General features: G+C 36.1%; 1 protein-coding gene across 1 annotated transcript in view; it reads left to right on the top strand.

The window, feature by feature from the left end:
* arap2 (ArfGAP with RhoGAP domain, ankyrin repeat and PH domain 2) overlaps window positions 1-18,873 on the top strand; it is a 468,505-nt gene that overhangs the window by 399,077 nt on the left and 50,555 nt on the right. The window contains exons 28-30 of the mRNA XM_028801993.2: window positions 3,948-4,084; window positions 5,918-6,000; window positions 13,666-13,701. Of these exons, the coding sequence (XP_028657826.1) occupies window positions 3,948-4,084; window positions 5,918-6,000; window positions 13,666-13,701 (256 nt within the window). The remainder of the gene's footprint in view (window positions 1-3,947; window positions 4,085-5,917; window positions 6,001-13,665; window positions 13,702-18,873) is intronic.

Genomic DNA, 18,873 nt, shown 5'->3' on the forward strand with positions numbered 1-18,873 from the left:
TCCATCGTAGTTTAAATTCATGCAGATACTCTCATTTACTCATACCAGGCTAAATCTAAATCACTAATTAGCACACATGTGGAAAGAAACACCAATTTGCTGGAGTGGAGCAAAATCACACAGACACAGAGGAACTACAGATTGCAAACAGTAATTTACAAGACAGAGTTTTATAGGCAGTCTCTTAGAATTGTAGAATTGTAAGGCAACCGGAGTGGTGGCTCTGAGGCTAGGGATCTGCACTGGCAATCGGAAGGTTGCTGGTTCGAATCCCGTAAATGCCAATAGGGACTCTGCTCTGTTGGGCCCTTGAGCAAGGCCCTTAACCTGCAATTGCTGAGCGCTTTGAGTAGTGAGAAAAGCACTATATAAATGCAAAGAATTGTGTTGTATTGTAACCGTACTAACCACTGTACACAATGCATTATCATGGAAAATGCTTTTTTTTACACACTAACCCTAAACCTTAGCCTCTTTATGATATGGGAGCATATACTTAAAACTGTAGCATTGTAAAGCATCTTCACCTGACAAGCAGATTAGTAGTGCAGGAAAATGTTCATTTATTCAATATAACGTAAGTATGTAATAGCATAAGTAATACAGGCAGAGGTACAATAAATATGCAATCCAGGCTCTTGTAGCTACAGTAATTTTAAGATGGTTTTTCCCTGCAGGTGACAAAATTCTTTGTTTCATAGCCTCTGCAGAGGCAGGTCCACATCATCTTATGTCATTTTTTCGTTATAAAGAAGAAAAAACATTCTAAATAGGTTTTTACCTAGTTTATATATGTATTAGGCATGCCCATCCTGAAAGTGTTGGGCCATGTTAACCTTTATATGCACCATGCACCACATTCACAGTTAGGAATACCTATAATGCAAAATGTCTCTAGAATTATTTTTTATTGTAAATAAAATAATGTATTTTGTTTCACTAAAAATCAGAAGAACACAAAAATGTGGTGCATCTCTTGGTTGTGCCACCTCACAGCTTTAGAAACCTGGTTTTAAATTCAATGCTACGTAGAGTTTTTATGTCTTCCTTGTGTGTTTTTCCATTTTATCCTGATTCTCAGCTTTAGTTTCACATCTCAAATGCATGCAGGATAGATTATTTGGCAATTGTAAAACAGGCCAGTATGAGTAAATGTGTGCATAGTCATGAATATTCTATGCATTTCGTCCACAGTTGGTTTTTGTCTTTGGCCCTTTAGGATAAGTATTTCTAGTTTTATAGTCAGGTAATAACAAACATGTAGTTTGGGTTAGTGTTGAGAGGTATACCGGTTCATACCGAAAACCGTTTTTTATTTTTGTTATGATATGGATTTTTCTTATACCGCAATACCGGTTTAAATAGCTTAAACAACGTTCGGAACGTGGCGCAGCAGAAAACTGTTTAAAGGGGGATCTTTTTTACTGCTGCTCCGCTAAACACGCATGCAACAGAGTACATGCGTTAGTGGAGGTATTGAGCGATGAAAATGGACAAAGAACATTCAGAAACTGAAGCTGTAGCAGATGATAAAATTAAACGTGATGACACAGAAGAACTTTTGCCGAACTAAAAAAGCCGTGTCTTTTGTCTGGAGATACTTTGGTTTTAAAAGGTCGGATGTAGACCAAATAACTATTTACTGCAAATGCTGTCGAGCTAAAGTTGTCGCCGGAGGCGGCAACACAAGCAATTTGCTGCACCACCTTAGCCGCAAACATGCTTTGGTGTACCATGAATGTATGGAACTAAGATTGGCACCCTCCATGTCCTCAGGTAAAACTGAAAAAGCTAGAGGACACTCGCCTACAACAAAAAAAGCAAGAAGTGGAGTTGAGAACCAACGCCATTGCAATCCATATAGCTAATGTGTCAGTGGACAGAGATTTGCAACATTAGCAGAAAGTGTAGTTGGTTTACAAAAAATATTTACTATTTATTCCTTTTGTAAGACATGTTCAGTGCAATACAACTTTTGACAAGCACCTCTGGATATTTTACTAAGTCTAAATGCCTCTTTGGATGGTTGAAAATATGTTGTCAAAATTATAGTTTAAGTTGTTTGCAAAATTTGTTCAATAAAAAGGTTCTATATTTTGACTGCAGCTGTCATGCAGTGTGATTCCTTCTCTTCATTAGTGCCACCCCCTTGAAAACTATCACTTTATGGGGTCATGCAAACCTGTATTAATACGTGTGTGCACATTAAAATGTTTTTTTGTACAATGTACAATTCTCATGACAGTGGATTAGGTTATTCTTAGCCAGCCTACTGCAGAAATTGCAGTGAAAAATGTGGTTAACATCCACTAATGCTTGGGAAAAAAATAGCATTGAATACCGTGAAACCGGTATCATTTTGAAAAATACCGTGATATAGAATTTTGGTCATACCACCCAGCACTTATGTTTTTATTTTTCTTTCAAACATAAGTTAAAATAAACTGAATTCAGTAAATTGCTGCACAATCGTTCAGAGCAGAGGTCATAATTAAAATGTTTTTTTAATATGTAGACAAGGCTTTTAATTATTTTTGATTAAATTTAGCAGGTATGCATCACAATACTGTTTCATATAATACTGTTACAGCTAGAAGACTTAGTAATAGACTTTAATAATCAGAAAATAATGTAAAGTTGAAAAGACTTTAACCAAAGCACTAAGCTGAATGTCTGTAAAAATTGAGTAGTATAGAGTGGTCTACCCCACAAATTAGTCTGGCTGTGATTCTTTTGAAATGAAGTAGGAGGGATTTTCTCCCATACCACTCCAATTGTTTACTGTGCCAACCGTGGCTTTGTGTTTCTGTCTTTTTGGATTTGGATGAGTGCACTTGAAGATGATGGGAATACAGTACTTCCACATGAAGCATAAATGTAATATACTATCTCTTACATGCTTAGTCACAGCACTCATTCTCATTTTTGGATCAGTGCTAAATGGTCTCAGGGTATTGTGCAATAGGTAGGCACGATACTAGAACAAATATACAGCTTCACAATAATAGATACAGTATCATACAGTATCTGCTTTGAACTGACTTTCGTCATATTTAGAGAATTGTAGAAAAGCACATTGCACATAGAGCAATATGATACCTGAGTTTTAGTTCTTCACATTTATTTTTTAATATTTTTATTCCTTTTAAAATGCATTCTATTACGGACACAGAGGTTTTTTATTATGGCTAACAATATTTTAAAAGTGATATAAACACTCAAGAGTGTAATCAACCAACAAAGGAAACTGTGTGTATTCACTGAGCACAAAAATATGATTCAAATAGTTTATCCATTAGCTTCTAGAATGACATCCAAACCTCTCTCCTGCTGCCCTTTTTTATTTCTAATTACTCCTCTGCCAGTTGCAAATGAACTGCAAGAGCAAGGCACAAAACCTAATAATAAAGCAATTAAAAGGTAACCAATGATTCAATTACCCTTTCTTAGAATTTTATATACAGGTGACAGCTCCTGCTGATATACAACAGCTTGATGTTGCTTTGAAGAACATCATGTGCTCAAAAAAGAAAAGAAAAACTATAATTTTTCATCCTTTGTAGTACATTTTAAACTGAATATAAAATGCATTATTTGTTTCTCAGCTACATACAACATAGGCAACCGTTGTCTTGAATCGACTAACCTGATACATTTATACTAATCTGAAACATTTGTTTGCCATGCTGCCTGTTTCCTTTCTTGATAGACTTTTTTACTTAGAATTTTCTTTTTGTAGGCTCCGACTCTTGATAACTCTAAAAAGGAATACAGAGGATCAAGGAGGAGATCCATTCATTTTATTTTCTTTAAGAAACTGTAGGACTGTTTGGCAAGGGCACTGATGTTTGATTTGTTTGCATCGTGCATATCCATATAGAGCTCATGCTTTAGCTACTTTCCAGGTACAAAAATGAATACCGTATATGTTGTTAATTTTGTGACAGGAAACACCAAAGGATTCATTAAAGGAGGATATGTAAAAATCCGGGAAATGCCTTGTAAATTAATGTCTGGAAACAAATTCCATGATCGATATATTATTTTACGAGATGAAAAGCTGCTTATCTACAAGGATATTAAAGTAAGTAAAAGGATACTTCTTACTAATTTATTTGCAGCACATACAATATGTATGTAAGACCTTGATATAATCTAATTATTATAAATTATAAATAGTGTGTACACTGATGCTTTCTTCACATACAGTATGTATGCATTGTAAATTGTACAACCCAAAAGCAATAGAAAATAAAAGATTTCTTATTAGAAACATGTCTTATATTGTGATTTTCTTGTCTGCATTCACAGTTTTGTGCATTCAGTTCAGTGTATTTACAGAGCTGTTTAACCTTTTTATTCCATTCTGTAAACAAAGGAAAGCAGTGACCTATCTGGTCCCTTTTAACAAAGATACAACAGTATTTTTGTTGGTTTCTTTATTATCTGTATCTATTGTATATAAAAATAAATTTTTCAGAAAATCTGTTTGGTTTATACTTTCTTTTTGTCCTATTCAAAATATATTATTCTATTTCATTTTGGTAGGCAGGCAATATGAAACACTGAAATTCTTAACTGCCATCTATACATATTTTTAACTGAATGGTGTACTCAGAATATTGGTTCTGACAGCTCTCTGTTTAGCCTCCCAATCCTTCTTTCCTAAGTGATAAGTGTTTATAGTTGCATCTGAGTTACAACTTTATTTGTTGTCAGTTATTGTACATATCATATTATATGTTAATTTACAGTATATACTGTTTTCTTAGCTGACACAGTGGCACAGTTGTAGTGCTCCTGCCTCTTTGTAAGGAGACCAGGGTTCACATCCCAGCTCCTCCCTGCATCGAGTTTGCATGTTCTCCCAGTGTTGCATGGGTTTCCTCTGGGTGTACCAGTTGACCAAAAATGTGCAAGTTAGGTGGACACTGAATTGGCCTTAGTGTGTGGTTGGTGGGTATGTTTGTATGTGTTTGTCCTGTGATGGGGTGTGTGTGTTCCTGCCTTGTGGCCCTATACTAGCTGAGATAGGCTCCAACACCCCCTGTTCTGGAAATAGCGGTTTAGAAACATATAATGAAGGTCTTCAATTTTAATAATCTTAATTTATGTGTACTACTACTTCAATCAATATAATGTTTAATTAACCCATTTTAGAAAGAGCCATTAGTATTTCATTTTTGGAGATATATGTTTTATTAATGCTTCTTGGTGCTAAGTTTAAAAATTGATATCATGATTTGTCCCCAGGGCAGTTTTAAATTTTTCCCAAGATCAGAGCTGCATTTTAAAGTAAGCATCTGAAGATATGTTAATAGTTGATGTGAAAATGTTATATCTACAAAAAGAAGAGATTTCTTTGAACAAGAACATGTTATTTCTTAATTAGAATAACTTCAGGATGCTTTGGAATATGCCTAACTAAGTGATAAAGGTGGAAATTAGCACAGTTGTTTGCCTATGTACATACACTACAAGTTTTTCAAAAAGCAGTTGGAGATACAGAAATAGTTTAAGAACTGTAAGCTGTTTTTAACACTTTAGTTTTTTGTATGTGAAAGCACCTTTGGTAAAATCTAAAAATTCAAATTAATGATGTATGACTGTTGTTTCAGTATTGTGTTTTTGAATTGATTATGTGTTTTACAAAAGCAAATTGTTTTAAATACTTTAGGAGGTTCATTTTAGAAAAAGTCTTAATAATTTCTCTTAGATTTCTGTATGAAAAAATGACAATTTAATTTGACCAATTTAATTAAGTGAAATCAGTTATTTAAATGTTTGAGTAGTATTATTAATATTTTGCTTGAGAAACAGAGAATTTTGTGAATAGGGTGTTAATGTAAATGTAATAGAGCATTTTATATAGTTGTGTCAGTTTAATGATATAATTTATATATTTAATTTTCAACAGAGCACCAGACCAGAGAAAGATATCTCTGTGAAGTCTATCAAATGTTACTTTGGCATTAGGAAGAAAGTAAAGCCACCAACAAGGTATTTTTTTTTACTGTTGTTGTAGTTTTTGTTATTGATTTGTTAAAAAGTAATACAGTACAATAATTAATTGCAATTTTATAACTTATACGATATTTTGTTTTCTTTTTTCATCCAATAATCAGTCTGCTCCATTTCATAACAGTGCATGAGACATTAGGAAGCAAACAGCTTTTCTAAAATACATGGAGATACGTATGTTATTCCCCATAGCTCTTTAACTGATTTTGTTTTATATAGCTCTGGTGGTCTCCCTCTCGTTTCATCAATCTATCCATTCACCCATCTGTTTCTGTTTTCTTAATTCATTATTACCTTTATAGTATCATATACAAGGCAGAATCCAAAACTGAATGGATTAGGAGTCCTTCAATGAGCATTCTTATTCACTCACCCACCCATCAACCCATTTTCTTCACCTTAGTCTTGTCATGAACTAAATATTGGACTTCCCTGTGTTCATCTGTGCAATTTGCACCATATTTTTTATGGCCAGAACACCAATTGCTGGTCACATGACATTGTGATCACGTGAAATGTTGTGTTATAATATGTGTTATAACACAGTTTCTGATGTCCAGTTTTTACATTCTTTCTCCAAACAAGCTTTGTGGTAGTGAAACTTATGGAAAGAAACCCAAGATAGGGTGATAAGACTTCCAGATTGAAACCTTCTTAATTTTTGTATATTTGACTGCATTCTTTTTTTGGCACTCGAAACTAAACTATTAATTTAGTTTTCCTCATATGAATTTAAATATTTCAAATGTCCAACTGAATTTACCTATTCCTTAATGGTGCCTTCTATCTCCCAGTTTTCGCTCAAAAAAATTTCTGAACACCTGTATCATTCTAGGTGTTCACAAGTTTGTTACAATGTCACAAGGAATCAAAGCCTATCCTGGCACTCAAAGGTGGAGCCAGCTAACTACTCAAACCACCAAAACAATGAGAAATTGCACACAACCCAAAATGTGTCTGAGTGAAATGTTTCGGACTAGGCCAACATTAAACCATATTAGGCTGTACACTTTGTGCCCCATCTCACAAAGTCCCAGGAATTTTTGAACGGCGACAGCAAAAGAATGATTTATATGAGTATTGGAAAAGAAAAGAAACTGTTTAAATAAAACTGCAAACTTCCTTTGCAACAGCAATATCAATTCAAAGCAATTATTAACATATATACACATATGAAACATAAAAATTCATATACTTTCAATTAAATGAGAATAACTTTGAGGCTTGCAGAAAGATTTCAAAAGCCATAAGCCAAAAATATGTAAAGCAATACTGAAAAGGATTTGAATCACATACTGTTTGATATATAAATATTAGTGTTATTTAATATTTGTTAGTGTAAATATACATCTGTCCATTGGTGAGTCGAACAATAAGTCTTCTTTTCGTCCAGCTCCTAACACCAATGTAGCACTGGCACAAAGTTCCAGAATGGATCCTTTGTTCTTTACACAGGTCTTTTAGGTGGCTTGCTGTCCTTAAAAGGATGGCTCACTGTAGCAGGTATGTAGTTTTCATTAATGCCTCCCCCAGTTGTGATGTTATACTAGCTCAATGGGTGACTAATTCATTACAGTATTAAGAATTGTGAATGATATTTTCAGTATAGTAAATAGAAACAGTGGTAAGGCTTGTCATGTTTAAAACAGGTCCACTTACCCAATCATTTCTGTGTGTTGCAGGGACTAAAATTTTATTCACGAATTTCTACATTTGCAAGGGTTAGGGTTGGGTAGGGAGTTACCTGTGTACAGAGGTCATGCCGTTGTTCAGCCAGGATGCCATATTGTAAATATAATGGAGGATAAACAGGTAACTTGGCTGAACAACTTACCAAGACATCTTGCCAAGTTGTAAGGTGCCAGGTGATGGACAAGCAGAAGCAGTTCCATCCCCAAACGTTAGGTGGCAGTGGTCTGGTGGAGGCATCCCATCTTGGACACCATGGGTTCATGGGAACTGGAGTCTGTAAGTGCAAGTTGGAAGTGCAACCCTGAAGGAGAAGACAAAAGGTTAATTCATGGTTTTGGATGTGCTTCATTGTATAAAAGTGTGTAGTAGATTAAAATCCATTATTTGAACCCATGACTGTGTTGGGTATTATTCGTTCTGGGGTTTGGAGCACATTGGTGCCCCCTACCAGAGGAAAAAGATTAGACATATAGGAATCAAAAGCAATATGTAGCATATTAACACTAGAATCCCTGAAGCCTACGAAAAAACTCATAATCCCGGCCCTCCTTAAATTAATAATTGACAAAATTCTTTTTCTACAGTTATATTCTTGAATAAAAGTGCACTTGTTTTGTTATACTTGTATCTTTTGTGAAAGTGTTTATTTGATATTTAGACTTCAGTCTTCACACATTATACACTTCATGTCTACATTTTGTCAATTATTGCTAAAATATGAAAAATGTTTCTTTTTAGTTATGTGTTCAACAATTCCTGTGTCGCATTTCATCCTACAATTTACACAGATCATTGTAGACACGGAACACACATGAAATGTGTGTATTCCAAATGACGATATATTATTTCCATCCATCCATCCATCCATCCATTTTCCAACCCGCTGAATCCGAACACAGGGTCACGGGGGTCTGCTGGAGCCAATCCCAGCCAACACAGGGCACAAGGCAGGAAACAATCCTGGGCAGGGTGCCAACCCACCGCAGCGATATATTATTTACCCTTTACAATTCAATGCACCACACAACCAGATAAACAGACTATAACTCTGAGAATGTTCTCTGCAACTTGAGGTGTGTCGGTGGGAGGTGGGGATGGGATAGCAGGCTGCTTGCTGCTTGTGCTAATCGACATAGTTGCAAAAGAAAAGACACTAATGGAGAGGTGCGAAGGAATTTAAGGTGGGCTGGAATTAGGAGTTTTTTGTAGGCTTCAGGGATTCTAGTGTTAACCCAGTATATGCAGGCTTGAAAAGATGAATATCCAAATAATGAACACAATCATTAGACAATCACCCCCAAAACCCACCTACACCCCTCCCCTTTTCATTTGCTATATATTGCCTTTGATTCCTGTATGTCTAATCACTTTCCTCTGCTGATGACACCTGGTAAGTGTTGAAAGCTCAGGAATAAAACACTATTTCAAGATCATCTGCTGGGCCATATGCCTCATCCGTCTGGTGAATTGACTCTGTTGTAGATGGCTCTAGTAAATACTAGATCCCTAGCTATGAAAACGTTTATTTTAAACGGTTTCTTCACCTCATGAGGATTGGACTTTTTATTTGTGACCGAAACATGGCTAACTATCGATGAGTTAATCCCTTTCACTAAATTAGTACCCCCCAACTGTAAGTTTTTTAGTTCCCCAAGGTCTGCTGGTCAGCAGGAGTGGATTAGTGACAATATTTAAAAGCTCTTGTTACTGTCACCAATTAGTTACTCCTGGTTTGAATTACAGTATACCTGATATTTTTTACTTTGGCACAGAGGGATAGTTTGCACTGACTTTCTCCCACTCCATGAGCTGTGCTGATCCAGCCCAGGATCTTTTCAAAGATTGCGAATAAGCATAAGGCCAGGACAGTAGATTTAAGCAGAAGAACAGGTCTCATAAGATCTTCTCTTTAAATGCCTAATCATCTGTCTTTCACAAACACACTCACACACACAAACACACATACTCTCTGCACAACTTCTCAGGATGTCTACTCTTTTCCAGATCCATGGAGTCCCAACAGAATTTTAATGGCAAAAATGCCACTGATAATGTTACAAAATTATATTTTGGTGCGAGACCAATCATTGGATTACATCTGACTATTTATTTTGGGACAATGTGCTGATACTAGTCTATTTACATATAGTAGGAACAAAAATGTATGTATCTAAGCTACTTGTATATTTCATCCAGATTTTGAAATAAACAAAGAGAGGTCATTTTGAAATTTCTTACTGGATTTTAAATTGAAGTGGCAATCTGAATGCTACACAAAGGCAGCAAGGCAAAGAATTTAAATAATTAAAATTGATCATCCTGAGATCCCCAAACCATGCTAAGTATAACCATGCCAATACCTATAATTTAATCGAAATTACCTGACAAGATTATTAAACTTATTGTGCTTCATAATTATCCTGGCTCACTGAAAGTAGTGAGCACCTCAGTACCCTGTCCTTCCAATATTACTGTTGCGATATGACTTTAACTGTGTTCTAAAATGTGTTTGAAATACACATACTTCAGGTCTTGGATGCTAACATATGCTTTAACCCAGATATTTGGAGGACATATTTTCATCCTGTGAGTCTTAATGCTCATTGAACTGATAAAGATTATCTGCCACAAATGTCTGTTTAACATGTTAAAGAATGCACCGGGTCACACTCCATAGTGGCTTTTGTATTAGTCTTTGTCAGCATATTAGAAAATTGGAAATATTCTGTAAATACAGCATGAAGTAGTATAGCAAAATTGTGCATTTTTACTACAGTTTTGAAATTCATGTTTTTTATAACTTACATTTTCAATGCAAAAAAGCCTATTATTCATCTTTCATTATATTTTGTTGTAAGAATAATCTGATTAGGGTTAGAATACTTACTGTCCATCCTTCCACAATACAAAGTTTTTTGTCCTTTACAAAGATTTAGGGGAGCCAAAGCTAAATGGTAAGCAGCAGTGAACTTTGAATGGATGTCCTACTGCCTGAAGACACTCTCATGCACATATACGGTCAATTTGGAGTCAACATGAAGTTACTAGACAAATTTTGGAGAATGAGAGTAAACAGAGTATCTAAAAATTAATCACATGACTGTTTAAACTCTGCATAGACAGTACCAGGCTGAACTGAACCAAAGTTTCTAGAGTTGTGAGATTCCAGTTTCATCCGATGATATAAGAACATTGTAACAGAGTCAGTATTGCAAGATATAATTGTGTAAATATATGTTGTTAATATTTTATGTGCATAACTGGGTTACAGTTGACAGGTTTACAACATACTTCAGGGATTCTAGTGTTAACCCAGTATATGCAGGCTTGAAAAGATGAATATCCAAATAATGAACACAATCATTAGACAATCACCCCCAAAACCCACCTACACCCCTCCCCTTTTCATTTGCTATATATTGCCTTTGATTCCTGTATGTCTAATCACTTTCCTCTGCTGATGACACCTGGTAAGTGTTGAAAGCTCAGGAATAAAACACTATTTCAAGATCATCTGCTGGGCCATATGCCTCATCCGTCTGGTGAATTGACTCTGTTGTAGATGGCTCTAGTAAATACTAGATCCCTAGCTATGAAAACGTTTATTTTAAACGGTTTCTTCACCTCATGAGGATTGGACTTTTTATTTGTGACCGAAACATGGCTAACTATCGATGAGTTAATCCCTTTCACTAAATTAGTACCCCCCAACTGTAAGTTTTTTAGTTCCCCAAGGTCTGCTGGTCAGCAGGAGTGGATTAGTGACAATATTTAAAAGCTCTTGTTACTGTCACCAATTAGTTACTCCTGGTTTGAATTACAGTATACCTGATATTTTTTACTTTGGCACAGAGGGATAGTTTGCACTGACTTTGTCAGCATATTAGAAAATTGGAAATATTCTGTAAATACAGCATGAAGTAGTATAGCAAAATTGTGCATTTTTACTACAGTTTTGAAATTCATGTTTTTTATAACTTACATTTTCAATGCAAAAAAGCCTATTATTCATCTTTCATTATATTTTGTTGTAAGAATAATCTGATTAGGGTTAGAATACTTACTGTCCATCCTTCCACAATACAAAGTTTTTTGTCCTTTACAAAGATTTAGGGGAGCCAAAGCTAAATGGTAAGCAGCAGTGAACTTTGAATGGATGTCCTACTGCCTGAAGACACTCTCATGCACATATACGGTCAATTTGGAGTCAACATGAAGTTACTAGACAAATTTTGGAGAATGAGAGTAAACAGAGTATCTAAAAATTAATCACATGACTGTTTAAACTCTGCATAGACAGTACCAGGCTGAACTGAACCAAAGTTTCTAGAGTTGTGAGATTCCAGTTTCATCCGATGATATAAGAACATTGTAACAGAGTCAGTATTGCAAGATATAATTGTGTAAATATATGTTGTTAATATTTTATGTGCATAACTGGGTAACAGTTGACAGGTTTACAACATACTAAGTCTATAAAATTAACAGTTTCATTTTTGTTTAAATGGTGGATTTCTGTTATATTAGTATTGTCATTTTTCTAAGTATTTATTTTATGTGGATTATGTGTTTTTAAAATTATGATTTGGTTCAAAGTAAAAACAAATGTCCAGTTTAAGTATTTGTTTTCTATCATTAAAATACTTTAAAGCAAGAGAACATTTCTGAATAATTATGTGGCAAGAAATATAAATAGGATACTAGAAAAAAGGTTGGGGGGGTGATTGAAACAAATAGATAATGGAAAGGTATGTTTTATATTATTAATGCTTCAGTGGTTGTATGTGAAACTGTAATAGTCACTAACAGGCCATCTACAAGTAAGTAGGTCTCTGGAGATATATAGGGAGATATTTAAATGAACTGCCAAAGAGTAGAGCTATGAATTTAATTAATTCAGTGATCCAGTTCTGAATTTGTTAATAATGTGTTAGGAAAAAAAAAAGAAGAACAGTATGCTTCACTAGAGGCGAAATGGAATCACTCTCTTATGGAACATCTGGAATCACAAAAACAAAAGGGAAACAAAAACAAGAGTAATGTATATAATTACAAAATGAAGGTAGTTAGTTTCAAGATAATCATGGGATGCATCATTATATCCATGAGAAATATTTTGCTAATACTGATTTCTTATTCTTCATTCTTCAATAATAGAAACTTTGCTTATTAAACTTGCTTATTTGTATTTCAAAATGTATTCAAAATGTTTGAGGAAGCTTTCTTATATTAGTTACTAGAATCAATATTTAAATTATATTAGTTATTCCATTTTAGAAGATCATTTTTAATGTGTAATATAGAAATAAATGATTTCTAACATTGGAAAATTAATAAGTCACAGATCTGGTTTGGATAAAAATTATACACATTATGCATTTGTAAGTGAGTGAAGTAAGCCAATAAAAGGGAATACAGCACAAAAGCATAACTTACACTCTTTCAGCATAAAACATTATAAATAATTTCTCTATGAAATCTCATTCTGTTTATCTCCAATAAACTATTATTCATTTTTATAAAATTTTAATCAGTCCTGATTATTTTAAATACATCAGTGTTATTTAATATGAAGACACAATTAAATGCATGCTACTCTAGACTTCCTTTTAAAAAATAAATAGAAGGAGCCTGCTTACATATTTATGCTTTCACATTTTACTTCTCATTTTGTATTATATGGTATATAATAAGAATTTACCTAAACTGGGAGGCGTATGTACTTCGGAAGCTCATAAACTGTAATGTTTGATTTTCCTGTGAACTGTGCTAATAGATTTCAAATAATTGATCGGTAATTGTCAGTAATTAGGGGGATTGCCAGAGTTATGGAATGATTAAAAATTGATATTAAGAGCAAAACTTATCAGTAGGCTAAATTCTATTTCTGTTTTTAATCTCAAAATGTACCTTTAATATACCATAATTTCTAAAATGTTTCCATTTTTACAGCTGGGGATTCACAATTTTTGCAGACAAGCAACAATGGTAAGATCATATATCTTGATGCAATTTTGGTTGAAAGTAGATGAAACATTTTTATTGTACATGTCACATACGTACATTTTAGGCTAACTGGGTAAGTGTGATGAGTACTAAACAACCACTGGAATTAATATTGCATTGTTCTAATTCTTTTCTTTTAGTTTTCATAATCTAATCATACTGTGAATTTTAATACTCTTAATCCTGTGAAACTTTTTTCAAAAAATATTTTACTTGTTTTTAAGGTACTACTTACACTAGTAAATGCATAAAACCCTTTGTCGCTGTTAATACAAAAAGAACTCAGAATATGGCTGTATTAGAACTAGATGAAGTAAAAAACAACTAGAAGAGATGCAAAACCAACAAGGAAACGTATCTGGTTAGACATTGCCAGGATCAATCCATGAGTACACCCAAAGCAAGTATAGCAAATTGTTAGATAAAATTCTGATTCATTTTTGGGCTATTTATAATTGGGTCAACTTCACTTGACTAACACTTTTATATGAGGAATTGTCATTCCAGATGATGTCTTTTCACCCCACAGTGAGCGTTGGAATTGTGCATATGCACACAGATACATCTCTTACAATGTCTATTACTAGCCCCGCAACATGATTGGTTCTTTTCTTATTAAAGCTATAGCCCTTATTCCCCTCAACCCTGAGATGGATTAAGCAGGTTTGGGAATATTTGTGTGTTCATATGTGTATCATTATAATATAATTGGAAACTTTGACAAATCATAAAGCATTATAGCAGAGCTCACAAGACTATCTTTTTAAATTTAGTTTATTTGGTTTATGTAATGTTCGTATTGAATATTATAACGCAATGAACACACATGTCAGCCATTATAAAATACACCATGTATTGCAGAGTGTTATCAATATGTTTCCATTTAAATTGATTCTTCTCTGGCAGAACTGATGAGTAGTTTGTATTTCCTACCATAATATGAAACGGGTGATTCACAATCAGAACTGCCACGTTCATCGCTTAGTAATTGATGAGTATTAGAACCATACTGTGTTATGTTTTGAAGATGGGAAGACCATGAGTACAACTGCCATGTGCCCCATTTTCATGTAGACCTTTTTCTATAGCATACTGCAGCATTATCTTTCTCATAATTTGCTATGCACACAATGCTTAATAGCTTTTAAAGCATTTATCATCTTTTAAGTTTAATTTTTGCTGCAGTCAAAAATGTAACAAGCTATGTAACAAGACATTGAGAGAGAGCGAGAGACCACCCCAGCCTTTCCAATGATTAAAGTTACATGAACTCTACTCATTCTCCAAATCATTGGCTCCAAGTCTGCTTTATTAAAATCTAATAGTTTATCAGTCTAAACCCTGCCCTCAGCAGTTAAGAGTTTGGGGGTTGTGAACATTCCAGCCCAAATCACAGACAGACACAGGACACACAAGTCCCAAAACACACTCAGTTTTATTTACAGTTCTTCCTTTACAGCACCACCAACAGTGCTCAGTCCTTTCTTCTCTGTCTCTCATTTCCTCTCTACTCCTGCCGCATCCACTCCTCTACTCATAAGTTCTGTCCACTGCCTCCCAACTCCAACTCATTGAATGGAGTGAGGCAGCCTCTTTTATACTGCACCCGGAAGTGCTCCAGGTGCTCCCCAGTCATCTTCTGGAAGTACTTCCGGGTGTGGTGAAAGTGCTGCATGGGAACCCCGATCCTCTTCTGGTAGCAATTCCGGGTGTAGTGGAAGTGCTGCAGACCAAGGCTCCGGAGCTGTCCAGGTGCCCCCTGTGACCCCGATGCAAACCAGGGGGGCTGCCCTCTTGTGTCCCCAGGAAGGTACTGCTGTTGACATGTCCTCTTCCCCAGTCTTCTCCTCTGAAGGGCGTCCCGACTGTGCAAGGCCCCCGGCTATCTGCCACAGGGTTATCTTTGATAGTACTCTGTCTTTTAAATCCCATATCAATAATGTTACACAGTCATCTTTCTTTCATCTCCGTAGCATTGCATCCGTTCAACATAAAAAAAAAATCTCAGTAGTTGGCATACTCTGGAGACACAAACTGCCTGCAAATGAAATAACTGCAAGAAGCAAAAAAAGCAAACAATGCTATTAAGTGGAACACATGCCAACATTTAAGGAGCATAAATATTACATGGATTAATACATAGTTCAAAGGTGAACGGTTTAGCTCTCTTGACAACGTTGCATCTTAAAGGCACAAATCAAAACAGGAATAGTACTTTCACTCAATAAAAACCTTGACTTGCAAACCTCTCCTAAAAATAGAAGATGCTTTACCTTACTTTAGGAAAAAAATCAGTTTTATAGTTATTCAAAGAGAAAATTGTAAAATATATAAAACACTATCTCAGAGTAAAAAAGTTGCATAACTACATGTTGTTTAATCATTGTAACTTAAAATAGCACCAGTTTAGACAGTCTGATCTTTATTTCGCTTTAGAATTTCACCTAGTAATTGTAATTGTCTAGTGCAGTATCAAAAACATATTGCGGTTTTGGCCAGTGTTTTGCTCTTGCTCTTTACCAGAACAAAACATCTTACCTATTGTGATACAGTTGATGTTTTGCATCACAAAGATGAGGCTGAGTCTCAGTACTTCAGCTAAACCAGCTTTATACAACTCAAAACTTCAACAGCAATGTTATTTATTGCAGCAAAATCTACCATTATACTAAACACAGTCAGCCTGTAGTTGTTTCTGTGGTGCTGCAAATCTGCGGTAGCCTCTGCGGCGGACAAGCAACCCTCAAAAGATGCGGCAGTCGCACTTCTATGTGTTGTCCCATTGGGGAGGGTCTCAAAAGAGTTAATTGTGCTTCTGTGTATCGTCCCATTAGGGAGGGGCTCAAATGTTCACCTGGTCTGTGGTTCTATAAAGGGTCTGCCAGAACAAGTCATGGCAGACTATGCAGAGGTCACTAACAGAGTCCAAGTGCATTGTGACCCTAAAATTGTCCTCCCTTAACAGCTTGGGGGAGACTTGCAAGCCGCATACCTGGCCATGGTTTGTGCAGGTGGGAGGTGCACTCCCGAGCCAGATGTCCCAGTTGATAACAGCAAAAGCAGCTTCATTCAGTCCACACTATGGTGTTCCCATGATGGCATCTTCCACTTGTGGAGCCAGCAACCCTGGAAGTCTGTGCTGGCTGGATCGAAATCCGGGTCAGGCTTGGGTAGCCCCATTGTTTCCAGGTGGTTTGTGTGCACTCCAATCTCCAGGCCAGATCCAGCAGCGAGTGGATGTTGTTCCGTAGCATTTCATCACAAATGCTCTCGCTGCATCAATAGTGAGCTTATCCACAGTGCGCTCAAAAGTGTCTCTGTAAATCCAGCTTTGAAACAGGTCCTCTAAGCCATGAAATTGTCCTCATATGGGGCAGTCCGGATCAATATGCCACAGACGAAACTGGCGCCCCTTGTCCACTAGGCTTACAGTCGTGCTGAGGAGGATCTGTTGCTTCAGGAATTCATAATCATAATCATCAAGCCTTTTGGGAGGGAGGTTCCACATGACCTATAGGGACTCCCCAATTAAAAATGGGGCCATGATAGCTGGCCATGCTCCTCTGTCCAAGCACATCAATGTTTACGTGTGCTCTAAGCAGAACAGGAAACACGCTGGGTTGTTCAAGGGAGCCATCTTCACCAGCACATCTCTTGGGAGAGCGAAGACCGGAGCACCCGCAGAAGCCTCATTTCTTTCCACTGGTATCGGGATATCATATGCCTCTTGGGATTCCATTGGTGCAAGACCCCACTACTGGTACCATGTGATGTGTGGGTCACCGTCTTGCACCCCAAAACATGAGGCTGAGTCTCAGTACTTTAGCAAAACCAGCTTTATTCAACTTGAAACATGAACAGCAGGATTCTTTATTACACTCTCCTATACATAGACTCAGCAAACAGGAATAGTTGGGGCCAGGTCAATGGCCAAGCTGTACTGTTCCCTGCATTTATAATGTTTCTTGCATCACCCATCGGCATCAGGTACTTATAGTGTGACCTCGATCGGCTTGCAGTTGTTTCCACGGCAGTTGCCTCAGACATGCTTTGGCGTGTTGACCCTTGGGTGGGGGGGTCCTAAAAGAATTCAGAATCCTCTCAGTATATACTGTAAATAGTACTGCTGCCTTGTTGCAGTAAGAAGACCAGAGTTTGTGTCCAAGGTCTTTCCTGCATGGAGTTTGCATGTTCTTCCTGTGTTTGTGTGGCTTTCCTCTTGGTGCTCCGGTTTCCTCCCACAGTCCAAAGACAGGCAGGTTAGGTGAATTGTCTACGCTAAATTGGCCTTAGTGTGTGTTTGGTGTGTGGCAGTGTGTATGTGTGAATGTTCGCCCTGCAATGGACTGGCACCTTGTTCTGGGTTTGTTCCTGATTTGCACTCTGTGCTATCTAGGATAGGCTCCAGCCCCCCATGGTTCTGGTCTGGATTAAGTGAGTTAGAAAATTAGATGACATATACTGTATCATTATGAAATTAGCATTACTTATGAAAATGATTAAATTACATCATTTGTCACAGTAAGAAGCCACTATCTTAATGCTTTTTAATAAGAAATAATGTGTCAAACACATTTAAAATGATTTGAAATAATACACTGACAAAATCACAAGTTATTGTTATCTAAATCAACAGTATATGCAAAAAAAAATTAGGGAACAGAATTTCCAAGAAGCTGTGGTAATACACCTACACAAAGTGAACTACAGCAGTTTGTTTATCAATTTCTACATGATCTTGTAGTTTTGTTTACAATCCATGATATATTTTTTCTCAAAACTATAGAATATCTCTTGGAAGTCAGTGCTAATGAGGCAAAAAAAAAATAGTGGCTGCACCGCAGTACCTCCCTTCTACAAAGCAGTATAGTTTATTTGATCTTCTGTTGTCTTTCATATACATGAAATGCAAATATTATGTTGAAATTGCTAGGGTTCTAAACCTTAAATATTCTTCTGTGTCGCCTTAGTCAGTTATGAATTAAAAGGAAGAACGATAAGTCTTTCTGTACCCATCACAGAGCACAACACTGGGATCTGTTAATGACTACTACTTTAGAGAAATGTTTTGTATGAATGATTAATTGAATGACATAGTGGAAGGGTCTACCCCATGCTGATAATACAGATGTCTTTTTCTAAAATGCACCCAGG

This window comes from Erpetoichthys calabaricus, chromosome 5, assembly GCF_900747795.2.
Source record: "Erpetoichthys calabaricus chromosome 5, fErpCal1.3, whole genome shotgun sequence".
NCBI lineage: Eukaryota > Metazoa > Chordata > Cladistia > Polypteriformes > Polypteridae > Erpetoichthys > Erpetoichthys calabaricus.